The sequence below is a fragment of the Parambassis ranga genome, chromosome 7 (assembly GCF_900634625.1).
Source record: "Parambassis ranga chromosome 7, fParRan2.1, whole genome shotgun sequence".
NCBI classification, from domain to species: Eukaryota; Metazoa; Chordata; class Actinopteri; family Ambassidae; genus Parambassis; species Parambassis ranga.
In genome coordinates this window covers 6857372-6882068 of record NC_041028.1, presented here as the reverse complement: position 1 = coordinate 6882068, position 24697 = coordinate 6857372, and the positions used below count along the sequence as shown (strand labels likewise).

General features: G+C 40.8%; 1 protein-coding gene across 1 annotated transcript; it reads left to right on the top strand.

Moving 5' to 3' along the window:
* Positions 1–6477: 6477 nt before the first annotated feature.
* On the top strand, positions 6478–19328 carry LOC114438031 (sodium- and chloride-dependent taurine transporter-like). The gene is made up of 14 exons (XM_028409056.1): positions 6478–6717; positions 8176–8405; positions 8487–8621; positions 10504–10738; positions 11087–11219; positions 11735–11869; positions 12021–12124; positions 12266–12390; positions 13935–14047; positions 15153–15290; positions 15740–15842; positions 17008–17108; positions 17187–17357; positions 17644–19328. The coding sequence occupies exons 1-14, from the start codon at positions 6707–6709 to the stop codon at positions 17797–17799; spliced, it is 1890 nt and encodes a 629-aa protein (XP_028264857.1). The 5' UTR covers positions 6478–6706; the 3' UTR covers positions 17800–19328.
* The last annotated feature ends 5369 nt before the right edge of the window (positions 19329–24697 follow it).

The window sequence follows — 24697 nt, the reverse complement described above, 5'->3', positions numbered from 1 at the left end:
GAAAAATGTGATGTTGGATCTGTAGTTGGTAGTATAATCTGACTTTAAATAGCAGAATATATAAGCTACTGTACAGAGTATGATGACATTCACTGTCCCAGAGGATGAAGCCTCATCATTTTAAGTCGTTGGCTGCCTGTGATATTTTGGCAGCTGTTGTGTGGATTGCTTTTAGATTTGGAGGACACATCCAGAGAGGATCAGCACTTGTGACCTTAGTGATCCTCTGACTTTGTTAGTTCATGCAAGCGACAGAGCAGAGTTTTAACTTCCGTGAACTGTAAAACATACATGCACACAAACATAGAACCTTAATTATTATCCCTTTATTTTGTCAATAGTGATCAGATTTTTTTTTTTAATCAAACACTATCATCAGTTCGTAGCTATATTTAGAGAAAGCATAGCTGTTTGTCCTGCCTACATATAACAGGATGTATTGTGCCACAACCCGCAGATCACGAGATTAGGATTAGAGATCAAAATTTCTAAATGTGTTGGCTGTCTGACAGAAACACACAGAAACGCACACACACAAAACATTTTTAGAAAATCTTTTATTCCCCACACCAGCCTCTAGCTGTTAATTTGATGGCCATAGCATAACAACATATCATTATGTAACATGACTCATTCAGCAGTCATCTGTCAGTCCTGCAGGTCTTGTTTGTCTGTTTTATATGTATATTTGGGATCTTGGTGAAGGTCTCTAGTATACCTCTGCCCCCTAACCCTAACCCACCTTCATGCATGAAGCCAATTTCAGGGTTGTGCACAGAATCCTGCCTATAACTGAGACAGAGACTCATGTTCACCCTCTAATTTGTAAAATGTATACACTCAAAGATATACAAAGTAAACATTAAAGTAAACCTAGTGCACATGCAGATATCCCTTAAGTTGGCTTTGGTGACAGTGTCCAACAAAAAAAACGTCCATGTTGAAACTGATCACTGCAGGGTAAAAGCAATCTGAACAAAGGCACCAGCTCTGTTTGGCCTCTGCAGACTGAATCCTCCTGCAAGGATAACAAAGCTGAGGCTTTCTCCTCTCTTTGCTGCTTTTCTTCAGCTGAATTTTTATTCATAAAATCCTTTTCAGCCTTAATAAAAGATGCATTATTTAAAAAATGGAACATAGTATGCAATAATGCATGCAGCAGATTTCCAGCGCCATCTGCAGCCTGAATTCTGTACTTCTTTTAATGAACCAGAAGTTCTCGGAAAAACAACAGGCTCTATGTCCCTAATTTAAATTACAGTATAAATCAGCAAAGTCATTCTTTAACTTCTCTACAAAGCAGCCTTGCTGTGCCACTTCACACTGATGGCACAACACTTTTGTATTGGTGACTCACCTCATCCATTTCTTAGGGTCATTACAGCAGCAAAAACATTCTCTTTGTGGCCTGCCAAGCAATTAATCAGATTCTCCCTTTGCACTTTGTGATGCCCCATGAGGCCTGTGTAAAGACTAACTTTGCTATCAAGAGTTATTCTGAGCTGGCATGAGTCAGATGATTGAAATAAAATCTGTCCACAGTCTAACCAGAAACACAGAATAATAAGACCTTTGGATGTTTATCCATTATGTGTTCTGATATGGCAACACACCCTTTACCTCTAAGTACTATTCAGATAATAGTATCAGATTGACATACACTTGGTAAATATTCCTCCTTAGTTCTAGACTTTATATTCTTGACTGAGTTATGACTGTCACTGAGTTATGACTGTCATGTGTCCTTTAAAAAGAGAAAAAATTCCTTGAAGAGGGTTGAAATGGGTAAAATCTCTTCGATCTTGAGTCATGCCACTGCGTAACTCACTGTGACCTGTGCCACAATCTGCAATGCAGAAATCTACCAGGCAAATGAACAAATCAATTCTTGTTATTAAGAGAAGTTGGAGTTGTTTTGGTTTCTGATAACATCATGGACAAAGTTCTGTTTTGATTTAGGCCAGGTCAGTGTGAAAATACTTGAGTATTTCTTGCATCTTGGTGTTACCACGTCAGGCGCTACATGAATGACGTGTACAGAGCATGCAGAGTTGCATCACTCACACCATCTGTCTCTTTTGTCTCTCCAACATGCTCAAAGAAAAAATTATTAATAATGTACAGCAGATGGAGAAGCCTGCAGGTGGCCGGACATAAAGCATGAGCAAATCTGATGTTTGTTTACAGTAGGTAACTGCTTTTATTTTCCATATGTAATTCTAAGCGGTGTTAACAAAACATAGCCAATATCATACATATTTCATATGTTTTGCGGTTTGATTGTTGGACAAATGTCTGAGCAGTATTTAAATCAAGCATGTAGTTTAAGCTAATTTAATGTTCTAAATGTTGGAATCAGAAATACTCAGCAGTGACACCTGTGGCCATTTAATGAAGTGCAGTTAGCATTCTGAGTATACTTAGCATTGATTCTGCAGTTGTATTACTGTGACTGAGAAATATGTAGGCTTTTGTTATAATTCCTACATGAGTATAAGTGATAATTTATTGATAATCTAAACTAGATTGAATAAAAAGCTATCACACTAGTTTTTTTGTGTAAGATGCACAAAAACTAGTGTGTATTAATTATTAATTTCAATGAAATTAATAACCCACATCTAAATCTAAATTAAAGGATTGTTGGTACAATCTTATGTGTTCACTGTGTGCGTATTTCTACCTTTCCATCATCATTTGGGCATCAACACCTTCAGTTATAAACGACTATGACCTTGTCTCTTGAGTATTGATATGTCCTCAGGCAACAGAAGACATAACTCATGGCTGCTGTCACTGCCAATATCCTAATTTGCTATTAGTTAGAGATTACCACCTTAGAGAGAAAGAGAGAACAAGAGAGGGAGAGTGGTAAGCCCATACTTAGCTGGACACTGACCTGAAGAGCTTTGTCTCTTTCACGTCTCATATCCCACTTTTACATCTCTCTCTTGGAACAAGCGTTTAAACCATACTCCTGTGTGTTTCTCACGTGCACGTGAGTTGTTTTTGTCTGTGTACTGGCATTTACAAATGCACTAGCATTTACATTGCATTAGATAGACAAAGGACTTGGGCTAATATAGTGCAGTCCCAGACAGCCATTATGTAATAAGAGTAAAGTCTACACGCACACTTAATTGAATGACAGGTTCTTGCCAAGAAGATCTCTTTAAAGAATTGTCTTGAAATGAGAGCGGCTCAGCAAATGGTCATTTTCCTCCACGTTTCTACTCATGTTGTGAGATATCAAGCAGACGATGGCTATAAAGTTTCGTAAACACTGATTACTGCTCAAGCTTATCAACCAGGAATTCTGTTTATCTCCCCTGCTCTGCGTGGTGACTCTGCCTGGAAGTGTGACAGTCAGATGCTTACACTTAACATAGCTACGGTAATATGGGATTAAGCTTTACATGCTCCCTTGAAGTATTAGCAGCGAGGGCACAGATGAGCAAGCGAGCAGTGGTCGTATTAGTCAGCTTTGTCAGTGACAGCAGGCACGCTGAGGAAGCTGAGTAAATGTATCTGGCAAATGCACAGAAACGATGCTGCAGTGAAGGTCAGCATCAGGTCAGATGCACACTTCTTTCATCCTTTATTGTGTGCCTTGACCTGCGTGTGTGTTTGTGTATAGTACAATATAATTCTCCACCTAAGGTGAGTCTCAAGGATACCTGTAAAGAACATGGCCTTCTGTGCACTGAGATACAAACAGCGTCTGCATGTGAGATCGGATTACACCGTCACCATGTGACCATGTGTTCTGCCCTAAGACAGACTTCCAGCCAAAGACGGGCTAAGTCTATTCAGGACAGCAATCTCTGGCTCTTCAAATGTAAACAGTCAGACTATCAGATATAAGGTCTGATCTGCTGTGGTTTTACACAAAGCAGCAACTCGATTGTTTTGGCTAATACATTGACACAGCAATCCCTGTCTTGTTTGAGCTTATTTCATTTATTTAAATTCTTTCAATGTGTTCCTTGTTGTTGTGTAGGTTAGAAATCACACACTTCTTTTTTGTTGAAGCTGAAAGTCAGCCAAGGCATGTCCATGTGAAGTTTACATGTTCACCCTGTACCTTCCTGGGTTCTCGCCGCCTTCCTCCCGCAGACATGCCTGTTGGATTAATTGGTGATTCTAAAGTTGGCTGAGAATGTGGGCGTCGCTGGTTGTCTGTGTTAGCCCTCTGACTGATTGGCAATCTGTCCAGAATATACACCGTCCCCAGAGAATATATGTGCTGTGGTCAATGGCAAGAGACACATGATATTTTGATCTAACTGGAATTATGACTTACATAAATGAAAGATGTGATGTTTTCTAGTTTAACAGATGAAAGATGACAGTTTTCAAACTATAACAGTATCTATGTTGCCACACTATCTGGCATACTCAATATAGTCATCCATGACAGAGTACTACAGTGCAACTACTCCTTTAGTGCCATATATCTATAATCTTTATTCAGAGAGTGGTATGGCATCAGAAAAAGACAGAACCTGATTGGTCCTTTTGCATCTTTCTGAGCACTGATTGGTCTATTGCAAAATGAAATTTTTGTGACCAAATAAGAAATGACTTTTTTATAAATGTTATTATTGTGACTTTGATGGCTGTGATTGTTTTCTCTGCCTGCTGTTGTAACATGACTCAATTCAGGTTGCCTTCTCCCCCACTGTGTGTGCCCAGCTACTTTAGATTCAAGGTTGGTTTTTGTCACAGTTACAAACAGTGAGCACCCAAGCTCTTTGTTTTTTCAGTTTTTCTTTTCACAGTCACTTTCCTGTTTTCTTGCCATTTCACCCTCTCAGTTGTCCTGTTGACAGGACTTTTGTTCTCTGCAAGGTGAAACATCAATGAAACTCAGAGTGGCTTTCAAAACAAACTCACTCACATGAGATGCTGCTTCTGAGACAACATGCAAGTCAAAGCACAGGCTGCCAATGTGTTAATAGTGTTTTAGATTTATTGATAGTCACCTGATAAAAACCGTCCTTCTATTATTGACAGCAGCGCTTTCCTATAGTTAAATAGAGTTACAAGGAGGTACCATTACACAACATTAAGTCACAAGTTGCTTAGTAAAAGTGAAAGAATCGACAATGCAGATGTCAGGCAACATAGATTATAACTCAGTAAACACTGTTTTACAAAGACAATATGTGATAGAGAAATCCATATTCAAGCATAAGTTAAACACTACACAGTAGTTACACTTGATTCATTTTACTCTCTTATGGAAAACATGTGCTTAGTTATAAAGAAACCCTCTGTTTTCACAATGCTTTGAGGGTTTTGGTTGTAAAAACACAGCTTTAGCCTTTGAACCCTGTTTCCTGTGTTCATAACTGATAAGACAGCGATTCTGTTTGAACACTTTTGAAGTGCTGCTGTGATACGTTCAGGTGCATGTAGGAGGGAAAATGTTGTGTCTGTCCTGCAAGGTTTACTTCGCACAGCTAGCGTTCATCCACTCATTGACTGAGTGAATGGATGAAAGGATAGATGTGTGTTTCGCAACATTATGGGAGACTCCCAAAGTAGGTAAGACGTAGTAAGACGTTTACTAGCTTATATCTTATGCTTAGTTACACTGCATACTTAACCTACTTCTTCTGTCTCCTCCCTGTCCAGTGTATGATTGATTGACATGTGTCCTCTAATAACCCCAATCCGCCTTCTCAGCAGATAAAACCAGAGGGGTTGCTGCACCTCTTTTAGCTGCAGGTTCTGAGAATAGGCTGAAAATAATGTGAGGTCTTTCAGAAGCATTTGAAGAGTTTCCTTTCAGAACAAAGACACTAGCAACTGACTTGTTGGTATTTATGAAAGAGGCTTTCTCTCTCAAGTTTCATGTATCTTCAAAACACAAATGCTGTGGCTTCTCATGCAAAGTATTAGTCACCAGGTTACTACAAGCAAATTCAGAGCACACTGACTGATATATGATGTGTGATGACTGATGTGTTGAAGGTTCTTGTGTGAGTGGCAGCTTGTCATCAGCTGATCTTTGTCCCTATTTAAACCGTGCAAATCCTGCAGTGGAATCTATCAGTTTGTAATTGACTGTTACATGCCAGCCATTGTGAGCTCTCTGAGCAGTGAAGAGTATATCTGAACGGACCACAGCCAAAGCAGAGGAGACATGTTGCCTTATTAGGCAATTGTGAGAAGCTGATACTGTACTCGTTTACATTTCTCAGATAGCAAAACACATGTCATGAAAAGGATTGTGGACAGTGATTCAGAACAGTGAGTGCTGTTTAAAAGTGTGAAAAAAATGAGACAGAAAAACTCTCAATGCTGCCTTCAGTTTGCACCAGACCATAATTCAACCCCAGCAGCTCAGGCTTTCTCTGAAATGTCCTCATGAATAAGAAGCATGTGCATGTGTTGTTTGTGTGACACACACACACGCACACATACTCATCCACCCACCCCACCCACTCAGCTGTGTGTGTGTATGTTGTGGCAGGCAGTAGCAGGGAAGCAGTGGAAATTTACAGTCTCCCATGTAGGTACCTGAGTAGTGTGTCACAGCGAGGCTGCGTCCAATCTCTACTTTGGATTTAATTGTCTTTAGCCAAGGGGCGGGCTTTGCTGTCAGCTCTGCTTCTTGTGACCCGTGTCGGCATAAAGGCATTCAGTACAGAGGAATGGTGACAGCTGAGAAAGAGGAACACTATACATAGTCGCAGCCATGAAGGAAATGTAAGTTTTCTGAATTGCTTTGCTGGAAATGAGACTTTAGTTTTTGCTGCATTTATTCATGATTTTTTTTTTGTTAAATGGGTTTAAAATCTTTAAAATCAAGAACATGAAAATGCTTTGTTTGAACCTATTTCTGTGTTAAATTGTAAGACACACAGTAAAAGGACTGCACATAGGCTTTATTGTTGAGACGAAACAGAAGAACAAGGCGTGACTTTAACTCAGGTTTTTATATGTACAAAAGCTTGAGGAACTCATTGTGACGTATGCCTGGCTTGAATCCCAAGGACAGTTTGCATTAAGTCTTATCTGGAGGGCAGACAGCTTCCTAACACCACTCACACAGGCAGGTGAAAGCAGACGGGGCCAAAAGACAAGAGAGGGAAAGGGATAAAGAGAGAAAACAGGATGAGAAACGAGAGTGCAGGCGAGAACTGATCCAGTTATGTAAGCAGGTTGGAGAATCCAAAGCAGTTGAAGTTGACTTGTCATGCATAACAGGGAGAGAGGAAACGCTGGAAAATGATGGAACACAGTGAACTCTGTGTTAATTAAATGATGAGATGCATTGTTTCCAGTAGGACTGTACGAGATATTTTTAAGAAATCATCTTATTCAAATGAAAATGATTGATCACAGTCGAGATTAGCACAGGCCTTTCTCTCTATAGCATTATTTGTCTCTTCATGTCTTGCTCTTGTTCCTCTTTTGTTTGTTGATTTGTACTTAAATTATATCCTGACACGTCTTATGCAGTCATTACTGTCCTATTAGGGTTACGTTACGTTTCTCCTCTTTGGCTCATGTGTGGAAATTGGATTCCCTGGTCAGTAATAACAAATCCTGTCTTTCTTGGAAAGCCGGGTTTACAGTGTAAACACTCAAGCAACATCAAGCCGCCGTAGCTTCCTGAGGGCAGCAGGCGCGTTACGGCATGTAGAAAGATCATTCCTTTGAACTTTGATAGTGTGTGACTGATTTGTTTGTGATGCATAAGAAGGTAAAACTTCCCCTTTGGGTTTATAGGAGATCTTTGAGGCAAGCAACTGTTCCCTTCCTTTTCCTTCAGTGACAATGTGCCCCCCTCTGAGCAGAAGATCCACCCTGAGACACAGAGTAAAGTTGGGAAGCAGAAAGCATTAGTGCAGCTAATCAAAGACACTGAGGTGTGATCCTTGTTTAGACCTGATGTGCAGAATTTCTCACTTCCTAATTTACTTATGCTCTCTCAATGCAAATCAATGTCTTCTGTCTAAATGACCTCCATGCATCAGTTGCTCAGATTAGCAAGATTAACAGCATTGTACTGTGTATCATGTGCACACACAGCAGGCTGTAACGTGTTCATGGGACAGCATTATCTCCCTAATGCTCCTTCCTATCTGTGTGCTGATGTGTTATCCCTCACGCTTATGTCTGTCTTTGTCTCTTCATCTCGTTCTTTTTCACTGACCACAGCATGGCACAAAAAGAGAAGCTCCAATGCCTGAAGGACTTTCACAAGGACACGCTCAAACCCTCACCAGGGAAGAGCCCAGGCACGCGGCCTGAGGATGAGGCTGAAGGAAAGGCTCCTCAAAGAGAGAAGTGGGCCAGTAAGCTCGACTTTGTCCTGTCTGTGGCCGGCGGCTTTGTTGGATTAGGAAACGTCTGGCGCTTTCCTTACCTTTGTTACAAGAATGGTGGAGGTAGGAAGAAGAAATCCATCACGTGTATATGAAGAATTATTTTAAGTAGATTTACACTTTGATTTGATTTATTTTTCCTAGGTGCATTTCTCATCCCTTACTTCATCTTCCTGTTTGGGGGTGGCCTGCCTGTGTTCTTTCTGGAAGTCGCGCTGGGCCAGTACACCTCTGAGGGAGGGATCACCTGCTGGGCCAAGCTCTGCCCCATCTTCACGGGTCAGTCCTAAAACACACACACACACAGAAAGGGGAAAGCTGAACAACACTTTTAAAGCCTGTTTATCTTGACAGACATTCATTCAATATTCAATGCTGAAGTAAAGGCCTCATTAGTCAACATGTTGACCTAAATTTCTACCTGTTTATCATTTGAATATTATGTTCAGCTGAGGCCTCCCCTCCTCCTTCTCAGTGTCAACAGTCTTGCCTCACTGGTGTTGTGTTGACATCACATGGTAACATGACACAGGAGCTAAATCATGGAAAATCCCTGAAAATGCAGGCTCATGGAGAGTGAGTGATATTTATTTACATTCATCACGGTCACCATGGATACCCAAAATCATTCTGAGATTGCAGATTTGGTGCTTGATAGCCTGAAGATTTCTTGGTTGCCGTGGCAACAGGCTATGGTGGGGGAAAATAAAAAGTCGCCTAGCAATGCGTACAGTCTGGTGCAGCAAGCCTCTGTTGACACAAACATAAATACTGTATGTGCAGTCATGTTTCTTGATCTGAGATCACCACAAACTAATGACACCCTGAGATGCTCCTGGGCCTCTCTTATGTGCCCTCTGTTACTTTTGAGTGGCAGCTGTAGACAAGTTGTGAGGCACCGCACCCTCAGCAGCTGCTGCGACACCCTTACTCATGTTCACACAAGAGACGTCACATGAAAAGAGAGGAAACTGCGCAGCACCGGATCTCTAGCAGCTGCAAGAGGTCCCATTCACAGAACGCTTAGGCTGCTGTCTGTCCATCTGCTGCAGTGTCTGGCACAACAGAGAATGGTCCACAGGTGGCTGCAAAACTGGACAATTTCTAATCTCCTTACTGTTTGCACTCACTCTCCTCCTGTCCCTTACACATACTTTGATGTGTCTTTTATCACACACGGTGAATCAATGACTTTACTCACGGTTTACCAGCACATGCTCACACACCTGTCACAGCATTGACTTGCATTTGGTATGTGGGGAGGTGGGGGTGACACAGATGATAAGTTTAAAAATACTCTGGAGTGGTGGAACAGTACCAGTGATTTCTGTGTCCACGTTAGTGGCAAAGTCATCTAATAATAGCATGAAAACACTAAGGACAATATAACAGTAGATAGTCAGGAAAAGCTTTAAATGTCTCATCCCCACTTTACCTGCTATAACCTGCATTTAAAATAAAGCTCTCCCAGCTAAATATTGTCGCTGGGTGTGGTCAGAAATGTACCCTCAGCTGTACCTTTAGGCCCCGTTCACACTGGAGAAAGTCATCCAGCTAGAGTAGGATTGAATCTGGATAGCCTTTAAGCTGGATACGTTCAGACGTATTTTTTAAAATCTGGCTATCCCACACGCGTGTCTGTGCTCAATCCAGCCTAATCCGGAATCATGTTGCTCAGACTAAGAAAAAAATCTGGATATATCCAGATACGGCCCAAATCTGGATTGATTCCCAGTGTGAACGGGGTCTTACTGTCTATCAACTCTTTGGGATCCTGTTTTGTTCCTCTCACTGAGGTGTTTTTGGCCACAGCTGACACCTTCCAACAATCATAATGGAGATTTTTAGCTTACTAGATGCCAGATAAACCAAATATGGGCAAAGTGGTACCTATCTGTCATCCAAAACAACCTTATAGATATAGCATTAAGCCATTAAGTCTTTATATATAAAACTAAAACAGCTAAATTGTACAACATTTACTCTAGTGAATTCAGTGAACATGGGGGCATGACTCACATTCACATTTATATATTGCAGTATTTGTCGCTTCTGTCTGTCCTTTTACAGCTTCACAGATTGTCACTTGGTAAATTATGCTAATCATGTTTGCCAGACTGAAACAAACTAACCCTAATATGTTTGTTCTTCTTATCTGCAGGTATCGGCTACGCCTCTATTGTGATTGTATCTCTACTGAACATCTACTACATCGTGATCTTGGCCTGGGGACTCTACTACCTGTTTCAGTGCTTTCAGCCTGAGCTTCCCTGGGCAAAATGCAAGCAACCCTGGAACACAGAGCACTGTGTGGAGGACACGGTTCGCAAGAACAAGACCCTCTGGCTGGCTGCCAATATTACCAACTTTACCTCCCCCGTCACTGAGTTCTGGGAGTGAGTACTCACGTACACACGTTCTCACGGCCACAACAAATACACTAACGTAACACTGCCCCTTTAACTTGCTTACATAAATGAAAACACAAACCCCCTGCCAATAAAGTAGTAGATAAACCTTATTTGGTTACTACATTTCAGAAGTTACTGCAGCTCAAAGTTTGACCTTTAATCTGAAATCACATGAGGACACCAGTTTTTGTTATTTTCCTTTACCTTGCTTCTTTCATTAAATCTGACATAGTCATGAACTCGTTTTGTCACATCCTTGTGCATTTGAAAACAGATTTTATTTTGTCCAAAGAACTGTTGTGAACCTGTTGTATGTTGCTGTTTCCTCTGCAGACGCAATGTCCTGAGCCTCTCCACTGGGATTGAAGACATAGGTCCCCTGAAGTGGGACTTGGCCCTCTGTCTCTTGGCTGTGTGGGTTATCTGTTTCTTCTGTATATGGAAAGGAGTCAAATCCACTGGGAAAGTGAGTGCCAAAGTGTAGACACATCCTTTACTTGTTGTGTTGCCTGGTTGCTGATTGGTCTTTGCCTGCCTCTAACAAAACACTGTTGCTCAGAGAAAACCCACATGCTTGGAAATAGGGTTAATATACTTGATTTAGAGACACAAGCTTTCACTCTGTCCTGCTTCTTGGCCAGACACACTGTCGACTGCAAACAGTTGACTGCTGCTCCTTAGCACTGTCTTTGTTTTTGTTAGCAGAACAGAAGCTGGGCTAATGCCAACAGGAGGAACACTTTGAGGAAAAAGTTAACTGTTAATGTGTTTATTTCTACATGTAATACAAGGTCTGTAAATGACCTAAACTGTACCATCTGGGGGACATATGGAAGTAAAAGCTTGTACACAAACCTTATATAATCACAAAGACCAATGTTACCTTTTGTCCTACAGAAAGTAAAAAGGAAGTTTATTCCTATTATTAATGACTCGGAACAGTTGCTCAGTTTTGGCTAATACGTTCTCTGTCCTGTCTAGGTGGTGTACATTACAGCAACTTTTCCATTTGTGATGCTGATCATACTGCTGGTGCGCGGTGTGACCCTGCCCGGGGCGAGTGAAGGGATCAAATTTTACCTTTACCCTGACCTATCCCGCCTACAGGATCCTGAGGTATGATCAAAAATACTCCTGCTATAGTTCACTTCATGATAAGTGTCTCCAGGGATTAATGGAGAGGTGTCAAATATTAATGATTGACATTGTCAATGGAGTCTTTAAGCTTGTTGTTTTGGTTTTATGGTCTACAAATGAATGGTTCCAGGTGTGGATTGATGCGGGAACCCAGATATTCTTCTCCTATGCCATTTGCCTGGGCGCCATGACGTCACTGGGGAGTTACAACAAATACAAGTACAACTGCTACAGGTGAGTTTCTGCCAGGGGAGGGAGAAATGGGACTGTAGTAGAGACAGCAACTCGTGTCAGAGACGGTTGCGTGAAAAGAAAATGGGAACTTCGGTTCCACCTGTGTTCATTAACAACCTCCATGACATATGTGTGACATAGGGACTGTTTGCTGCTGGGAGGCCTCAACAGCGGTACCAGTTTTGTGTCTGGCTTCGCAATATTTTCCGTCCTGGGCTTCATGGCACAAGAACAAGGGGTGGACATTGCCGATGTGGCAGAGTCAGGTACGAGGGTCTAAGGTGATGGCAGCAGTGATGGTGGGCGCTGTTGCCATCACCCAATGTAGAGATATCGGCAATTGCACACTCCTTGATTTAAAAAAAAAAAAAAAGCCTCAAAGAAACAGAATTGTTACGTCAGCGTGCAACATGCTTCCTGAGGACAGATTACATTGCATTGCTCAAGTGCTGTGTGTTTTAGCTGCACAGTGAACTGCGGTGTTATTAGAGCTCCTGTATTTGGGCCATCTTCATGTTCAGGAACGTGCTTATGTCATCTTAGTACCTTTACATCTTCCTGACCACGGGGCATTGCTAAGAAGATAAGGCACCATACTGCACAGTGATATTTCTGACCAGCAGCACTGCACAGTTCTGTTAATAAGCTGTGGATCTCCTGAGGTGGACGCCACCGGATCTGTTTCTGTCTTCATTTTATTTTCTATGTTGACTTAGAAGGAGATGCGGCTTATTTTCAGCATGCTCGCTCTGTTCAGTTAAAAACAAACTCTCTGCTTTCTTTAATATATTTATATGATATCAAATTCAACTGATGATAATGATGATAATGTTTTTACAACAGCCAAAAATCATCAAGCTTATTTTTAAGAGAAATGAAATGCATTCATGCAGCTGTTAAACTGAGGCTCTAGTTAAAGTGATTGCTGAGTCTGTGTTTGATGCTTCTACATATATCCTGTGTAACTGGCCCGGGGCTTTGCTAAATGCCATGTCTGCTTTGTTTAGATTTGTTAGATTCAGCTTTATTGAAATAATTAAAATGTAGCATAACTTTCACAAAGACCAGTTTCTAAAGAGCTGTCATACAAGCAAAACAATACATAAGCAGCTTAGACATGTACAGTAGCTGCACAACCTATAAATAGTTAAACGGTTTGTTTATTTTACAGACAGTGTAAAGAGGAGGCGGTTACATAACATGAGCAGTTAAGGACTGTTGTTAATCCTGTAAGCTAACAGATACAGACAGCAGATACAGGGACAGTTCACCTCAAAATATAGATGTGGCCAGCAGTGATGTTTGTCCATCCAGACAATGTTGTACATGTCACCCATAAAGATTTTTGTTTTTCTTCTGATACATTGAAAACAAATGGTGCGTCTTGTTCTGAGCAATTTAAAGCAGAGCTCTTTTCTTCTTGCTCAACAACAAGATTTGTAGATTTCCTTGAGTAACTGGGTCTTGTGATTGAGTATTTATTGCCACTATGAACACCACAAATTGAGTCCTATTTACTTCCTCCAGATCTAGATGCTTAAATAGCATGGGGCATGGGCAAATAGCCAAAACACCAGGGCATTGGAAAACATTAGCATTTGGATTGAACTGTCCCTTTTTTAACAGTTACGACCAACAATAAACATGTTGGCCACATTAGAATCTGTTTCCTGCTCAGCTTCTCTAGTTCAGTTTTCACATTATATTTTCTGATCCCCTTGCAATGTGTCGTCCAACCTGAAGTCAGATAGAAATGTTAACTCTGCTCTCCGCCCCTTCTCCCCTTCCCTGCCCTCTGTTTTCCTTCCAGGTCCCGGATTGGCCTTTATCGCCTACCCCAAAGCTGTGTCCATGATGCCCATGCCGACCTTGTGGGCCATCCTCTTCTTCATTATGCTGCTGCTTCTGGGCCTTGACAGCCAGGTCAGTGTTTTCACAGTCAAGCTATGAAGTCGTTTGGTGCAGTGCCCAATAATTTTCTGACAGACAACTCCTGGGTCCCATGAGTTTGTTGGCTCCTGCCAGTCCCAATGTGTAAAACACATTTAGGGTCTCTCTGATCCATATCTAAAGTCTCCAAGGTATCAAATAACTGACAGACAAGAAAAGCAACCCATCCCCACAAAGGCACTTTGCTTCCACACACAGCACAGGCACTGTGTGAGGATTACAGCCATATTAATGCCCTGTAATCCCACAAATTAACATTTTTAGAAGTTGGTGGATGCCTGCCAAACATCCTGGTTGCAAAAGTCATTATAACAGCTTGCATGCATGCCATGGTTGCTTTGATATGTGGCAGAACTTTGATTAAGACAAGATAATCTAAGTAGACAAAACACAAGAGTATGCCTGAGGGATTCTCCGGCTGTATCACATTACCTGCCTCCAAGTGTAATTCTACTCCTGTGCTAACTCAGTCCTGTACATGGCCAGCTACCCTTCTCAGCCAACTGCAAGATCAGGCCGACGCTCTAAATTTGAGTACATGTAAATACTCATGCAAGTGCAGCTATTTCCATGAGAGAAATGGTGCCAGTGTGTATGTGGGGGCGCATTTGTCAACCATAAATTTCATGCAGATTTGTAATCCTGAATGCTGTATATTGTTGACATCGCTCACACATACATGCCACAGTTATGTAAGAGTTTTTTGTCTGATTATGTGCAACAAAGGAGCGTTTTGAAGACATTTCACTTTGATGAATAGGGACCATTTCATAATTTTGTTATGACATGTAGCTTATGAGGCAAAAGGAGGGGGGGTTGGACAGAGACAGAGGGAGAGAGTTCCACAGTGAGACAGAATGAGAGGGAGACAGTGATTCACTGTTGTTTTCGTTCCTGTTGTGTCTTGGTTGTAACAAGCCAGTGTGCAGAGAGGAGCCTTGTTGCAGTTCTCATTACTGCTCAACAAAGACAGCTCTCATTCTCTAATCACTGGTTTGTGGAAGCACAACAACGGCTGCTTGCACACAGAAAGAGATTTATTCCTCTGAGAACCTAATAGTTGCTTCTGTCCCCACAGTTTGTTGAAGTAGAGGGACAGATCACCTCAATTGTGGACTTGTATCCAGACCTCCTCAGGAGGGGTTACCGACGAGAGATCTTCATAGCTGTGATGTGTTTCATGAGCTATCTTCTGGGTCTCGCCATGGTAACAAAAGTAAGTCAGAGTCTCTGCACTCACTTCTCACTGCTTATCCTGTTTAGAAAAGGAAAAGGGACTCACTGCATTTGGATCAACAACAGAGATAACGCCACAGATTTTCCACATGCCTGTTCTGCTGCTGCATTGTCACAACCAAATATGGCTTCCTACCACACACGCCACTCACATCCTGTTGGGCTGAATGGAACAATTTGGAATGTGGTTTTCCATTTAGCAGTTAACCGTGCTTCACTGTTGTCTCGGCACCTGTTGAACTCTGCCTCTATTGGTAGGGTGCCAGCATTCTTGTGCCTTGCTTTCAGCATCACCACCCACTCTGCTTTTATGGCCCCTTCTATCTCTGTGACTTTCTTTCTCTTTCAACACACGCACGTGCGCACGCGCACACACACACACACAGCAGAGCGATAATTAATGCAGCTTTCTGTCTTTGGTTTTTACAGGGTGGCATGTATGTGTTTCAACTCTTTGACTACTATGCAGCCAGTGGTGTGTGCCTTTTGTGGGTTGCATTCTTTGAATGCATTGCTGTAGCCTGGGTTTATGGTAAGTGTGATTGGTTTCTATACTATTTTTCAAAGTAATGAAAAAAAGCCCTAATGAACTCTATGGCTGTAAACAAAGGTGTCCTTGTGAATCAGCAGTAAATACATTTAACGGCAGGGAAGTGTGTGGTGGTTTTAAAGGGAGGCGTGGATGAAGTTAGTCCTCTGCTAGATTGTGATTGGCCGTCTAGAGTTGCCTCCTACCAGATGATATCCTACCATTACTAATGGGAAAAAAACAATTAGGCCAAAGAGAAAAACATTGAAAGGGATGGCACAAATTCTCTGCAAATGCAGCAACAGCTGAATTACACACAACAGAAATGAGAAGTGTATTGCATTACAGCTTTTACTTAAGACACAAACTTAAATGCACAAAGTCCTTGGGTGACCATTCCAAATGCTAAAATACACCTGAGCCTCAGCTGCTGGGATGGAGAAGAGCATCAAAAATTAACACCACAAGCATGAAACACTGCCTATATACACGTCTATGCATTATTTTCTGTAAAACTTTCTGCACCCGTGAGGATCTGCAGGGTATGGATGTAAATTTTGACATCTGAGAGTTAGTTTGAGCTAATGGATGTCTGAATATCTGACAGTTGTTTGCATCTGTGGGAATAATTTCATAATGCCATTTACTAGGTGAGCACCAACTGTGCATGGAAGAATATAAAGACAGGCAAATATGCACATACAGCATAACGCCAAGCTTTGTGAAAAGAGGGCTGCGTGTGTCACTGCAATAGACCAAAGACACCTGTGCCTGTGTGGAGCACGGACTCCAGAAGGACGTTAAAGCAGCATAATAATGCATATGTTTGTTCTGTCGGGTAAATGGAGAAAGTATAACACATATCAATAAACATTAGAACATAACAACAAACAAGGTAGGACACACTAAATGACTGCTGTCGGTAGTCAGGAACGATGACCCACTACGATAGCTGCAACCATCAAGGCCAGGACTACTGTTTATACTATATACTACAAATAACACATGACCCAGTGGAAATACTACATGCTGCAAACATCACAGATAAGGGTTCATAAAGCTGCTAAAGCGAAGGTCATTCTGTGATTAGAAACAATCGCACTGATGCTATCTCTGTGCCAGAAATATGAGTTCTCACTTTACTCTTTCTCGTTTTTGTGTTTGATAGGAGTTGATAACTTCTATGATGCAGTTGAGGACATGATTGGCTACAGACCAAACCCATGGATGAAATGGAGCTGGACCATAATCACTCCTGTGCTCTGCATGGTGAGAGATCAGAGTTATACTGACAATAAAGACAAGGATCAAACTTGTACTAAATGCAGCATGTGTTTGTTTTCCCAGGGCTGTTTTGTCTTCTCCTTGGTGAAGTACAAGCCCTTGACCTACAACAAGGTGTATGAGTATCCTGACTGGGCCATCGGTCTGGGCTGGTGTTTGGCCCTGGCCTCCATGATTTGCATCCCAATGGTGATGGTCATCAAGATCTTACAGTCTGAGGGACCTCTGATCGAGGTGAGGCCATAGATATGCACACACATATATCAGAGGCTAATGCATAATAATAACATTACTGGCCCTCTAAAATGGGCTTTGTTTGCTAATTGAGACTGTAGCTCTACATTCAAGTGCTTCTGTATCTGCACTGAAGCATTTCTCACTGTTTAAACACTGTTTAAAATAACCATGCACAGCTACTGATGTTTGCCATCATAAAATTAATGAGTGTCACGTTAGAGTCTTAAACCGCCCGAGTACTGTGACGATCATTAGCCTAAATCTTGTCTCCTTCCTCCCTCAGAGGATCAAAGCAGTAGCAGCCCCGGCAAAGTCAGGCGTGAGCTCTCGCCCGAAAGAGTACAACTTGAAGGGCAGTGAGCTGACACAGCCCCTGGACCCAAACGGGAACAATGGCTTGATGAAGCCCACTCACACCATTGTAGAAACAATGATGTGAGCGCTCTCTGTGAGAGGAATAAAATTGATGTGCTTTCTGTGTTATTATCATATTTGCTAACTTTGATAATAGTAGGTTTACATTCTCCAATATATTGACGTTAGACATACTCTGGTTTGATTTCTATGAGGAGAGTTATATATTATTGTTGTAATTTTTTTTTGTTTAATTTTTCTCTTGTAATTTTTTTTTACTATATTGATGTTACAAATGTTGTTGCTGTAGTTGGCACTGATCTCAGTGTAGGCAGTATTTAGATACGTTCAATGTTTACTACCTTTCTGTTGATTCTGGCAAGATGAGGAATTTGCTTTGTTTTGGTGTAATAGAATTAAAAAGGAAATTCTTACCTCTTATAAATTGAGTAAACTGAAAGCATAATTAACCATGAAAAAGGTAGAAAATGTATGAAATACCACCACGTGGTTGTGGTAGTCTTGTTGCCCTGGGCTAACCTCTAATCTCTTGTTGTTTTATCCATAATGACAATAGATGTACCCTTTTGCTAGGGGCAGACACGAGCCACCAACATCTCAGAGTACATATCCATAATAAATTAAGTGGCAATATGCGATGTATGATGTTGATCTTGCTTGACATCCAGTAAAGAACAATTTAATCTAGGCCTTGGCCAAATACTGAAAGAAATGCATTAATCTGATCATATATAAGGGGACAAAAAAGTAAGGAGAAAACAGAAGGTATTTTTAGAGTATTTGTACACTGCCTGTGCGACTACTCAGTCGCACTCGGACTCAGTCCCAGTGCATTTATTGAAACCTATCTTTGCACTTTATATGTCATTTCACTTTTATTGTAGTGTTTGTTTTTTTTGTTGTTGCAAGGTACTGCAACACATTTCAAGAGGAAATATTTTTAGCTTCTAACTTTTTTGATATACAGTACCTAGTTGTCTGCTTGCTAAGACAATGACAAAATAGTGTAGAAATCAAACATCAGATGTTCAGATTTATCATGATTATTACTGGGAACATCAGATGTTCAGATTTATCATGATTATTACTGGGATTTTTTTTTTTTACACAAAATAACCTGACAGCTCTCTCTCTCTCTCTCGTGCTTATTTTAGTAGCAGGCGTGTTCTGCAAAACTACCACTGGATTCTAGTTTTTAAACTGTAGTTATATTTGTATTGTAGAAATTGAATTGTTTGTAACTCACATATGCCTTTTGTAACAATTTTATACTGTATAGGTTACATCACCTGAACACCATCACTGATTGATTATTTTACTGAAATCTCAACATTTTTTCAATGTACAATATTCAGTCAAACTGTGACGTTTCTGCTCATTGAAATAGCAACAGTAATGAAAGAATTTGCACAGTTAAATATGAAATTTAAGGGAATATTTTTCCTGAAGCATGCACGGTAGCCACCACCATGCTTCCTCTATGTTAATCTGAGAAGTTCAAATGTACCAAAGTATTTTTATCTCGCGGTTGTCCCCTTTCTAGATGCACATTGCATCATTTCTATATAGATTAAATAAACATATTTTTCTTCGGATTTGTTTGTGTTGTTTTTTCTCTTTTAACATGAATGTTGAACTGTTCCTCTGCAATCACTCTCCAAACAGCGTCCAAACAATGTCTCCTGTGTGACATTGTCAAATAAATGTGAGACAAGCCTGCAGTCTCAGACAGATAGATTGTTGTGCGATGTGCCAGACATCGTCCTATTAGCATCCGCAGCTAGTGATTGTTTGTTGAATGTTTCATCAGAAGCTTTATCACCATGTTGTCACTTAATTAAATTAATAAAACCCTGAAGTTTATTTATTAATGATGTATATAAAGGGGGATGAATAAGTTTGTCCGCTAGTGTAGAAGAAAAATGAGTCAAACACTTATTGTTAAATGCACCTGCAGCAGAGTTATAATTGAAACACTCATTGACGTTATATATATTTTTTGTGGACAGTCACCCAGCACCGTAAAATGGAATGCTCAAATTATTTAACTAGTGTTATGTGCTGGTATGAGGCTGTGGTGTATTAACTCAAAAATGTGTACTTGTTATTACCAATAATAATCAATATTATCCCACACAATAGCATTAAAATTATACTGTTAACATACATTTTTGGTTACCGTGTCATGAAAAAATAAAAATATAGATATAAAAAATACCTCTGGAATAATCAATAACTACAAAAAGCCTTGCGTTTATATAAAATAAAATAAAATTGTTTTCACCAGAAGTGTCAACGTGATTTTATTTTGAAGTTTTGTGTGCACTTCCTCTTCTGACCGTCTCAGTTCAAACCTCCCGCTGCGGCTGCAGAGCGTGAACATCGTTTAGGCAAAGAGTTGCCTGAAGAGCAGACATGTTTCTCCACTCAGTGACCCTCGGTTAATTGTAAGTATTTGATTTAAGATTAAAACATGTCGCACGTTACGTATTTGTATAGAAGTTCAGCATGTTTTTCATAGTCAGACAACTTGAGGTACGTTAGCCACACAGCTAACAGTTTAGCTAACAGGCCAATAGAGGGTATGCACGTGACGTCACGAGATGCGGAAGTCACTCACGTTATACGCACTGTGTAGTGGCAAAAGGGGTCGCTGAGCAGCAGCGTTTTGTAGAAAACCGCGGCCCATAAATATTCAGAAACACTTCTAAAAGGAAGAGCTGTTGTACGACCGACTGTGGACAGAAATCAACAAGAAATCAGAGGTGTTTTGATAATTAAGGAGAGAAGAAGCTAAAGGTTTGATGCTGAAGCCAGCAGCCAAAACTTCAGGCCAACATACTCCACATGATAATATTGTATCTCATTTATCTTTTATAAGCCTTAAATACAAAACAGCTGCAATAATGAGTCAATTGTTAATTTAAACAAAGGGAGGGACATTTAAATGTTGTCTGATGTTATCAATACATGCTAAATGTTGATGAAGATTCTCAGTCATCCAGGTCATCATACGTAGAGAAGATTGAAGCAAGGCGTCTGGACTTGTAGAGTTTTCTTGAAGATGTTTCACTGCTCGTCCAAGCAGCTTCATCATTCTAACTGTTTGGTGGAGAAACATGGTTTATATGTGGTTGCAGACCTCAGTGGGTGGGTCTGGTAAAACTTAAAAACTTAACTTAAAAAAAACAATAGCAATAAATGTTTCTATAATTACCTGTGATGATCTGGCTGCCTGGGCCAGGTGTGTCTAACGACTGGCTAACGACTATAAAACTGCCGGAGGGGGACTGGTTGACAGCCCTTTGTTCTAGCTGTGAGTACTTCCTGGGAATGGATGGAATCACTGCATTGTATGTGGTAGAAAGATGATGTCTGAGGCCACCACCTCTGTTAAGGGAATGTTTTTCCAGCTTAACATAGATGGCTTCCTTGACAAAAACTTCCAAACCACTTTTCCTCTCTGTCTAGGATGTGAACATTGTTGTCCTCAAGGGATTGTCCTTTCTCTTTAAGGTGGAGGTGAACAGCTGAGTCTTGTCCTGAGAAGGTGGCTCTCCTGTGCTGAGCCATTCTTCTGTGGAGTGGTTGTTTAGTTTCTCCAATGTACAGATCAGAGCATTCCTCACTGCACTGGACTGCATCACATTGCTGTGTTTCTCCCTGGGAATCTTGTCCTTCCGGTGAACCAGTCTCTGTCTCAGTGTTGTCATTGGTTTGAAATGGACCGGGGTGTCATGGTTGTTGAAGATCCTGCGGAGTTTCTCTGATACTCCTGACACATGTTGTGGCTTTGATGAGTGCCCACTTGGGGTAGCCATAGGTTTGCAGGGCCTTCCTGATGTGGTGTTGCGCCTTCTTCTTGCCCTCTGAGCTGGTTGGTACAGTTTGTGCTCGGTGCTGCAGGGTCCTGATGACTCCCAGTTTGTGTTCCAGTGGGTGGTTTGAATCAAACAACAGGTACTGGTCTGTGTGTGTGGGTTTCCTGTACACTTCCACATTGAGGCACCTGTCCTCCTCGATATGTACTGTGCAGTCCAAGAAGGCCAGATTGTTGTCCCTGGTGTCCTCCCGAGTGAACTTGAATGTTTCCCCACCAAACAGTTAGAACTGATGAAGCTGCTTGGATGAGCAGTGACACGTCTTCAAGAAAACTCAAGTCCAGACACCTTGCTTCAATCTTCTCTACACATGCTAATTGGAAATACATTAATATTCATTACTATTAAAATTGTGTTTGTTGCATTGATATAGGTACATAAGAATCTGGAAATTATTATTCTAGGCTACATGTCAAAGTCTATGGACCCCTGGTTCTTTGGTGAAATTTTGATGGTTGCTGTCTGGTCCGACTGCCTTTAATTTATGGAGCGAATTTTTTGTTTTGCTTCAATTTTCAATGGTTTCCCCGTTTAAGATGGTCTGTGTTAGCAGCTTTTTGCCACACAGTCTGAGTAAGAGGGTGAAAAGTACATGATGATTAAAGTATTTGTCTTTTGCAACTGAAACTATTTTTTCTTAGGTGCAGTAGATGCTAAAATGCTAAAAAAGAGTTTCAGTGAATAAGCAGCCAGAACCTGCCAAATCGTTTCTACAGCAAACTAGATTGTGACCCCCCCCCCCTTGTTTGCTGACCCTTTTCAGACAGAAGGCTTCCAATTACTCCTGGCACTTAGCATGTTGTTACATTTATCTTCAGATATTGTAGTGGCTGGGACTGTTTGGCATCAGGTGTTATTAGTATATTTTTCTCTGACTTTACACTATTTCTCCTTCATTCTGCCAGGATGATGTGGACGAGCCAGATCTTGCATCAGTGACCCTCCTTATACTGTCAGGGACAAAGCCATGAATCCAGTTCAGTACCACCCTGTGAAAACCACTCACATCCCAGAGAGTGATGTCGTGGTCACCCTCCCCAGACTTGCTGATGCTTTCCTGGTAATGTTTGACCTCATCTGTGCACTACATCTCAGCTGTCCAAAGGGCACACGTCTTATGTGCGTAATTCTGTTGCTACCCTGTGGTACAGGTTTTAGGCGTCACTGCCCTAGGTGTAAAGATGCCCAATGTAATGTGCACAAATTTATTGTTTACTACTTCATTCTTATTTTATTTATATAATACTATTTCAAATATAATTAAAGAATGGTAATTCACATGAAACTTGAGATGTTTTGCTTTGTTTTTTAAGTTAGTAATGGAGGTCGACCAATTAATCAGGGCTGATAATTGGTCATTTTTTTCATCAGCTAATGCCAGAATATATAAGGTTAGATGGGCAGGCACATCTGTGAGCAGCAAAGACACAATTGTGTTGGAACACACACACTAGCACTGTTAGAATAGTAAGCCGTATATCAGCCGTGTTTACAGGTGGGGTGGGTCCCTTTAAATTCTTAAAGGCTTTTGTATTATGTAGCAACGACGTTATTGATAGCGGAGAATTTACTCTTCTCCTGAGGCTGCATGTAGAGCGGACATGCCTTCTCACTCACACATGTGCGTGCTGATGCAGAATCGTGTGTCGCTGTGTGTGAGAGAGAGACAAGCTGAAGGGGCAGCATGTGTGAAAGGCAGAAAAAATTTAACTTATATAAGAGTAAGGATTACACTTTACTGGCGTTAATGCCAACAATGCTTGTTTTAAGTGCAACAAGTTGTTTGAAAATGAGGGGGGGAAACATGTCATCACTACTGGACTGTGTACATGCGGCCTGTGTGTCAATGCAGCAGATATGAGTAGCAGACAAAGTAGGCCTCATATGTGTAAATAGTGTTTTATTTTTGTGAACACATCTGATTACAATAACAAATGACCCCAGTTAACTTTGTTTTATGTGCATTAAAGAATGGCATTACTGAATATTTTTTTAATTATTAACCTTCATCAATACCATGTTTTATCTTGACCTCCTGCTGCTTGTCCAAATCAAAACACATCTTGATTCCACTCCTGAAATAGCTTTCTATATTTATTCAAACAAGCCAGCAGTGTCACCCTGACTCCCCCTGTCTCCCCCTGTCCCCCCCTGTCCCTCTGATGGCTCATTGACACCTGTCCTAAATTTTTCAGTGTCCATCTCGTCATCAATCTCATCAAGTGGCAACTGCATTGACGTCTGACTTTCAAAGATGGAAAAGGCTTATATGGACATGTCTTTGGTGCACTGAGCCTATAATGACTTTAATTCACCTTTATGATTTAATCAAGTGCCTGAGTAACAGGGGGTGGAAGAAAGACCTCGTATTTCACTTCAAATTTAATAGTGATCATGGTTTTGCCTAGCTAATTCAAGTCTAGTGAGAAGACCTTCAAATGGCAAATAATACACCAAACTTGGTCTCTCCAAGTATTTTTATTTTTGATAAATTATCATTTTCTGATTCTGTTGTAGAGTCACCAAACTTAACAGTGTGACATCAGAATTTGACTTAAATTTAACAAAAAATGTAATAAGATATGGTAATTAACTTTGCCAAGGCTACATAGAGCTATTAGCCATCTAGTTGTCAGAGAAAAGAAAAGGAAAACATAAAAAAAGACAGGAAGCAATGTTGTCTTTCAGTGTGTCCTCCTGCTGGTGCTGAGAGGTGGCCATTGCCCTCTATCAATGCAATGGACCACAAGCTGTATATAAAGATGGACGACATGACATCACTATGTGGTTAGTTGCTTCTTTTGCCTTGTTTTGACATCAGTCTTTATACAGTTTATGGACTCGGATCAATCTCAGCACAGTGAGGGGGTGGCTCATCAGTTTGCAAGCCGTTTCATGTAGCTTTACAATAGAAACAAGACCTAATAAATTTTCTCATAACTTTATTCAGATAAAAAGACATTTGTTATGTTATAATAAATTAAATAACAAAAATAAAATGATATCCAGTAAATCTTTCAAGTTCTTTTGAACTGACTTCTGACCAAATAAAATGCACATTCAGTTTCACAGCTTACATGA